This window comes from Oncorhynchus tshawytscha, unplaced genomic scaffold (genome assembly GCF_018296145.1).
Source record: "Oncorhynchus tshawytscha isolate Ot180627B unplaced genomic scaffold, Otsh_v2.0 Un_contig_3669_pilon_pilon, whole genome shotgun sequence".
In the NCBI taxonomy this organism is placed as follows: Eukaryota; Metazoa; Chordata; class Actinopteri; order Salmoniformes; family Salmonidae; genus Oncorhynchus; species Oncorhynchus tshawytscha.
The window spans coordinates 17,501-25,770 of NW_024609002.1; the positions used below are offsets into that span (position 1 = coordinate 17,501).

Here is an 8,270-nt window from a genome sequence, read left to right on the forward strand (position 1 = left end):
GAGCAGCACCGACCTTAGTCACAGTCTAGTTGAGCAGCACCGACCTTAGTCACAGACTGGTTGAGCAGTACCGACCTTAGTCACAGACTGGTTGAGCAGCACCGACCTTAGTCACAGACTGGTTGAGCAGCACCGACCTTAGTCACAGACTGGTTGAGCAGTACCGACCTTAGTCACAGACTGGTTGAGCAGCACCGACCTTAGTCACAGACTGGTTGAGCAGTACCGACCTTAGTCACAGACTGGTTGAGCAGTACCGACCTTAGTCTACCTGCTCTAACCACCAGGCTACAGACAGGTATGCAGACAGACAGACAGACAGGCAGGCAGGCAGGCAGGCAGGCAGGCAGGCAGACAGGCAGACAGACAGACAGACAGACAGACAGACAGACAGACAGACAGACAGACAGACAGACAGACAGACAGACAGACAGACAGACAAAAAACAGAGAAAGAGGGAGATTATTTTATAGAGCCCCAGTGTTATGGCTGTGTGCTACTTTCCATATGTTATCTGGCAGTTGGGTCACACCCACAGAACAGACAGACAGACAGACAGACAGACAGACAGACAGACAGAACAAACAGACAGAACAGACAGACAGACAGACAGACAGACAGACAGACAGACAGACAGACAGACAGACAGACAGACAGACAGAACAAACAGACAGACAGACAGACAGACAGACAGACAGACAGACAGACAGACAGACAGACAGACAGACAGACAGAACAGACAGACAGACACTGGGTCACACCCACAGAACAGACAGACAGACAGACAGACAGAACAAACAGACAGAACAGTCAGACAGAACAGACAGACAGACAGACAGACAGACAGACAGACAGACAGACAGACAGACAGACAGACAGACAGACAGACAGACAGAACAGACAGACAGAACAGACAGACAGACACTGGGTCACACCCACAGAACAGACAGACATGTCTACCTGTTGAACCACTTACTGTAAACACCAGCCACTCTGTCCTGCTGTCCACTGTCCTCTCAACACACCACTCTGTCCTGCTGTCCACTGTCCTCTCAACACACCAGTCATTATGTCCTGCTGTCTACTGTCCTCTCAACACCAATCTGTCCTGCTGTCCACTGTCCTCTCAACACACCAGTCATTATGTCCTGCTGTCCACTGTCCTCTCAACACCACTCTGTCCTGCTGTCCACTGTCCTCTCAACACACCAGTCATTATGTCCTGCTGTCCACTGTCCTCTCAACACCACTCTGTCCTGCTGTCCACTGTCCTCTCAACACACCAGTCATTATGTCCTGCTGTCCACTGTCCTCTCAACACCACTCTGTCCTGCTGTCCACTGTCCTCTCAACACACTAGTCATTATGTCCTGCTGTCCACTGTCCTCTCAACACACCAGTCATTATGTCCTGCTGTCCTCTCAACACACCAGTCATTATGTCCTGCTGTCCACTGTCCTCTCAACACACCAGTCATTATGTCCTGCTGTCCACTGTCCTCTCAACACCACTCTGTCCTGCTGTCCACTGTCCTCTCAACACACTAGTCATTATGTCCTGCTGTCCACTGTCCTCTCAACACACCAATCATTATGTCCTGCTGTCTACTGTCCTCTCAACACACCAGTCATTATGTCCTGCTATCCACTGTCCTCTCAACACACCAATCATTATGTCCTGCTGTCTACTGTCCTCTCAACACACCAGTCATTATGTCCTGCTGTCCACTGTCCTCTCAACACCACTCTGTCCTGCTGTCCACTGTCCTCTCAACACCACTCTGTCCTGCTGTCCACTGTCCTCTCAACACACTAGTCATTATGTCCTGCTGTCCACTGTCCTCTCAACACCACTCTGTCCTGCTGTCCACTGTCCTCTCAACACACCCGTCATTATGTCCTGCTGTCCACTGTCCTCTCAACACACCAATCTGTCCTACTGTCCACTGTCCTCTCAACACACCAGTCATTATGTCCTGCTGTCCACTGTCCTCTCAACACACCAGTCATTATGTCCTGCTGTCCACTGGTCCTCTCAACACCACTCTGTCCTGCTGTCCACTGTCCTCTCAACACACTAGTCATTATGTCCTGCTGTCCACTGGTCCTCTCAACACCACTCTGTCCTGCTGTCCACTGTCCTCTCAACACACTAGTCATTATGTCCTGCTGTCCACTGTCCTCTCAACACCACTCTGTCCTGCAGAGCCTGCGTGTGCGTGTGTCAGGGGGAGCAGAGTTCTTCAGCAGGTCGTGTACCAGGGTGAGAGGACGGCTGGGTCACAGGTTCCTGTTGATAGATGGAGACAAGGCTGTTTCTGGATCGTACAGGTACCCTGACCTCTGACCCCTAACCTCTGACCCCTCTGACCCCTAACCCTCTGACCCCTAACCCTCTGACCCCTAACCCTCTGACACCTAACCCTCTGACTCCTAACCCTCTGACCCCTAACCCTCTGACCCCTAACCCTCTGACTCCTAACCCTCTGACTCCTAACCCTCTGATCCCTAACCCTCTGACCCCTAACCCTATGACCCCTAACCCTCTGACCCCTAACCCTCTGACTCCTAACACTCTGACTCCTAACCCTCTGACCTGATATCATAGTTTTCCTTAGGGTTAATTCCACGTGGTTACAGGGTTTATTCTGCGTGGTTACAGGGTTAATTATCCATGGTTACAGGGTTAATTTTCCATGGGTACAGGGTTAATTCTCCATGGTTACAGGGTTAATTCTCCATGGTAACAGGGTTCATTCTCCATGGTTACAGGGTTTAAACAGAAACAACACAAAGGGTTAAGTTTAGGTATTCATTCCGAGGACTAGAAGGGCTATGGTTTGGGGAAGTCTTAATAATTAAAAACAACAAGTATCATCAAGTATTCTCCTGGCTTGCTATCACTTCATGTGGTCTAAGCAGCATCCATCGCCTCTGAATATCACTAGCTCAGTGCCATTTAAAAAAATGTTGTGATCGCCGAGTAAGGCATATATCAACGTCTTCGTGACCTTTTCAAACGTCCTCAATGGAAGGATCTTTGTAGTGACGACCTCTGACCCCCGACCCCTGTCTGTGTCTGTGTGTGTGCTCCTCCCCTCCAGTTTCACCTGGACGGCGTCTCGTTTGGACAGACACCTGGTCACCATGGTAACAGGCCAGGCGGTTGACTCCTTTGACCAGCTGTTCCGTGACCTCTACCTGACCTCCAGCGGGGTCGACCTCCGCAGGGTCACCACGGAGACGGAACCGGAGCCAGAGCCCCTCCCCCGGGCCACCCCCGTCGCTTCTCTCTCCGCAGCTAACGCCAGGAAGCTGTTCAGCCCTAAATACGCTGTGGTGATCGGCAACGCTAACGCTAGCAGCGCCGGCCCCGTCTCCTCCGGAACTCCGGAGCTCCAGAACTCCAACTCCCAGAACCCCCTGAAAACAAAGGTATCAGAATGCTTTGCTCCTCTTTACCATAATGTACCGAGCTCTTTTTATAGCCGCTGTTGATTTGTTTATTTTGTATTCTTAAAAAAAAAAGAAAAGTGTCCTCAATATTGTGATCAATCGTTTCAATCAATCTAGGTGCGTGTCCGGGAGCCAGTGGAAGCTCCGCCCCTCCACCCGGGATTGGCCTGTCTGGAGAAAGCGTACCTGATTCCGTACCTGCCCACCTGGCCCGAACCCGACCCCCCCAGAGATGTCATCGGGTTCATCAACGTGCGGGATGCGTCACGGTCGACCCAGGTGCACCTGCAACGCTCCGAGAGGTTTGAAACGAGCCAGGCTATACGGTTCAGCAGTCCCTTTACCCTGCCCAATGAGGAGACACTTCCTGACAGGGCTGTGCCTAGACCAACCCCTACCCCTAACTCTACCACTACCCCTATCTCTACCCTTATCTCTACCACTACCCCTATCTCTACCACTACCCCTATCTCTACCCTTATCTCTACCACTACCCCTAACTCTACCACTACCCCTATCTCTACCCTTATCCCTACCACTACCCCTATCTCTACCACTACCCCTATCTCTACCCTTATCTCTACCACTACCCCTAACTCTACCACTACCCCTATCTCTACCCTTATCTCTACCACTACCCCTATCTCTACCACTACCCCTATCTCTACCCTTATCTCTACCACTACCCCTAACTCTACCACTACCCCTATCTCTACCCTTATCTCTACCACTACCCCTATCTCTACCACTACCCCTATCTCTACCACTACCCCTATCTCTACCGCTATCTCTACCACTACCCCTATCTCTACCCCTATCTCTACCCCTATCTCTACCACTACCCCTATCTCTACCACTACCCCTATCTCTACCCCTATCTCTACCCCTATCTCTACCACTACCCCTATCTCTACCACTACCCCTATCTCTACCGCTATCTCTACCACTACCCCTATCTCTACCCCTATCTCTACCCCTATCTCTACCACTACCCCTAACTCTACCACTACCCCTATCTCTACCCTTATCTCTACCACTACCCCTATCTCTACCACTACCCCTATCTCTACCACTACCCCTATCTCTACCGCTATCTCTACCACTACCCCTATCTCTACCCCTATCTCTACCACTACCCCTATCTCTACCACTACCCCTATCTCTACCACTATCCCTATCTCTACCACTACCCCTATCTCTACCCCTATCTCTACCACTACCCCTATCTCTATCCCTATCTCTACCACTACCCCTATCTCTATCCCTATCTCTACCACTACCCCTATCTCTACCCCTATCTCTACCACTACCCCTATCTCAACCCCTATCTCTACCCCTAACTCTACCACTACCCCTATCTCTATCCCTATCTCTACCCCTATCTCTACCCCTAACTCTACCACTACCCCTATCTCTATCCCTATCTCTACCCCTATCTCTACCCCTATCCCTATCTCTACCACTAAATGTACCCCTAATCCTACCCCTAAGCCTACCCCTAACTCTATTCCCTACCCCATCTCCCCCACTCTACCCAGTCCCGTATACCCCTCCCTTACCTTCACCCCCGTCCCCAAGCCCCGGACGGTGCAGTTGGTCATGAGGAACGGGAGTGGTCAGGACCTATGTGGAGTCAGAGAGGTTAAGAAGACAGACCGTCTGGAGCTAACAGGACCACAAAGAGACTGTCTGAATGGAACTGGACTGTGGCTAGACTGTGAGACTGCACTACGACCCCAGAGTGACTCTGAGACCGCACTACGACCCCAGAGTGACTGTGAGACCGCACTGCGAACACAGAGTGGCTGTGAGACTGCAGTAGTACCCCAGAGTGGCTGTGAGACTGCAGTAGTACCCCAGAGTGGCTGTGAGACTGCAGTACGACCCCAGAGTGACTGTGAGACCGCACTACGACCCCAGAGTGACTATGAGACCACACTACGACCGCAGAGTGGCTGTGAGACCGCAGTAGTACCCCAGAGTAACTGCGAGACCGCAGTAGTACCCCAGAGTGACTGCGAGACTGCAGTACAACCCCAGAGTGACTGGGAGACTGTAGTACAACCCCAGAGTGACTGGGAGACTGTAGTACAACCCCAGAGTGACTGGGAGACTGCAGTACAACCCCAGAGTGACTGCGAGACCATAGTACGACCCCAGAGTGACTGCGAGACTGCAGTACAACCCCAGAGTGACTGCGAGACTGCAGTACAACCCCAGAGTGACTGTGAGACCGAAGTACAACCCCAGTGTGACTGTGAGACCATAGTACGACCCCAGAGTGACTGCGAAACCGTAAAATGACTGTGTCAGCACACACGCACGCCTGACCTCCGCACACACAGACGCGACCTGCTCACGCACGCTCCTGATCTGCGTACTGCAACGCCTGTTAATGAGGAGTCCTTTGTGACGTCCCCGTCCTGTGACTCGGACATGTCGACGACATCAGAGGAATATTATGAGTGCAGGGACTCTGTACTCCCTGAGTCTGTCTGTGATCTACTGGCCAACGAGCTATACTGGAGACCTGACGAGAAAGAGACCCCACACACTACACACACTACACACACTATACACCCTACTACAGATACTACACTGGAGACCTGAGGAGAAAGAGACCCCACACAATACACACCCAACTATAGATACTACACTGGAGACCTGACGAGAAAGAGACCCCACACAATACACACCCAACTATAGATACTACACTGGAGACCTGACGAGAAAGAGACCCCACACCCTACACACACTACACACACTACACACCCTACTACAGATACTACACTGGAGACCTGAGGAGAAAGAGACCCCACACAATACACACCCAACTATAGATACTACACTGGAGACCTGAGGAGAAAGAGACCCCACACAATACACACCCAACTATAGATACTACACTGGAGACCTGACGAGAAAGAGACCCCACACAATACACACCCAACTATAGATACTACACTGGAGACCTGACGAGAAAGAGACCCCACACAATACACACCCAACTATAGATACTACACTGGAGACCTGACGAGAAAGAGACCCCACACAATACACACCCAACTATAGATACTACACTGGAGACCTGACGAGAAAGAGACCCCACACAATACACACCCAACTATAGATACTACACTGGAGACCTGACGAGAAAGAGACCCCACACAATACACACCCAACTACAGATACTACACTGGAGACCTGAGGAGAAAGAGACCCCACACAATACACACCCAACTACAGATACTACACATAGTATAGAGACTAAACATACAGCAGTTAGCTTGGAGAAAAAAGAGGCTAATAATCAGCTAGCACAACAGGCTAACACTCAGCTAGCTGGGGTTGCACTGTGTATAAGACAGTAGTTTTGGAATTGTTAGTTAGATTACTTGTTGGTTATTACTGCATTGTCGGAACTAGAAGCACAAGCATTTCGCTACACTCGCATTAACATCTGCTAACCATGTGTATGTGACAAATTTGATTTGATTTGATTTGATTTAGCACAACAGGCTAACACTCAGCTAGCACAATAGGCTAACACTCAGCTAGCACAACAGGCTAACACTCAGCTAGCACAACAGGCTAACACTCAGCTAGCACAACAGGATAACACTCAGCTAGCACAACAGGCTAACACTCAGCTAGCACAACAGGCTAACACTCAGCTAGCACAACAGGCTAACACTCAGCTTGTGAAACAGGCTAACACTCAACTAGCACAACAGGCTAACACTCAGCTATGTACAACAGGCTAACACTCAGCTAGCGCAACAGGATAACACTCAGCTTGTGCAACAGGCTAGCACAACAGGCTAACACACAGACATTTGACACCTCGCCCTCAACCCCACCACACGCCTTCCCCCAGCTCCACACCCAGAGAGACAGAGCTACAGTCCTGCACTGAAAGAGACAGACCAGAAGAACAGCTGGGACCAGACCAGCTGGGACCATCAGAACTACTGTCCTCCAGCTGGGACCATCAGAACTACTGTCCTCCAGCTGGGACCATCAGAACTACTGTCCTCCAGCTGGGACCATCAGAACTACTGTCCTCCAGCTGAGACCATCAGAACTACTGTCCTCCAGCTGAGACCATCAGAACTACTCTTCTCCAGCTGGGACCAGACCAGCTGAGACCATCAGAACTACTCTTCTCCAGCTGAGACCATCAGAACTACTGTCCTCCAGTGAGACCATCAGAACTACTGTCCTCCAGCTGAGACCAGCAGAACTACTGTCCTCCAGCTTAGACCATCAGAACTACTGTCCTCCAGCTGGGACCATCAGAACTACTGTCCTCCAGCTGAGACCATCAGAACTACTGTCCTCCAGCTGGGACCATCAGAACTACTGTCCTCCAGCTGAGACCAGCAGAACTACTGTCCTCCAGCTGAGACCAGCAGAACTACTGTCCTCCAGCTGAGACCATCAGAACTACTGTCCTCCAGTAAGACCAGTAGAACTACTGTCCTCCAGTGAGACCATCAGAACTACTGTCCTCCAGCTGAGACCATCAGAACTACTGTCCTCCAGCTGAGACCATCAGAACTACTGTCCTCCAGTGAGACCATCAGAACTACTGTCCTCCAGCTGTGACCATCAGAACTACTGTCCTCCAGCTGAGACCATCAGAACTACTGTCCTCCAGTGAGACCATCAGAACTACTGTCCTCCAGCTGAGACCATCAGAACTACTGTCCTCCAGCTGAGACCATCAGAACTACTGTCCTCCAGTGAGACCAGCAGAACTACTGTCCTCCAGCTGAGACCAGCAGAACTACTGTCCTCCAGCTGAGACCATCA

At 51.0% G+C, this 8,270-nt stretch overlaps 1 protein-coding gene across 1 annotated transcript in view; it reads left to right on the top strand.

Annotated features, from left to right (window-relative positions):
- LOC112240576 (protein FAM83G-like) overlaps nucleotides 1-7,601 on the top strand; it is a 12,437-nt gene extending 4,836 nt beyond the window's left edge. The window contains exons 3-7 of the mRNA XM_042313989.1: nucleotides 2,206-2,330; nucleotides 3,104-3,434; nucleotides 3,573-3,964; nucleotides 4,994-5,736; nucleotides 7,333-7,601. Of these exons, the coding sequence (XP_042169923.1) occupies nucleotides 2,206-2,330; nucleotides 3,104-3,434; nucleotides 3,573-3,964; nucleotides 4,994-5,736; nucleotides 7,333-7,601 (1,860 nt within the window). The remainder of the gene's footprint in view (nucleotides 1-2,205; nucleotides 2,331-3,103; nucleotides 3,435-3,572; nucleotides 3,965-4,993; nucleotides 5,737-7,332) is intronic.
- Nucleotides 7,602-8,270: the final 669 nt, after the last annotated feature.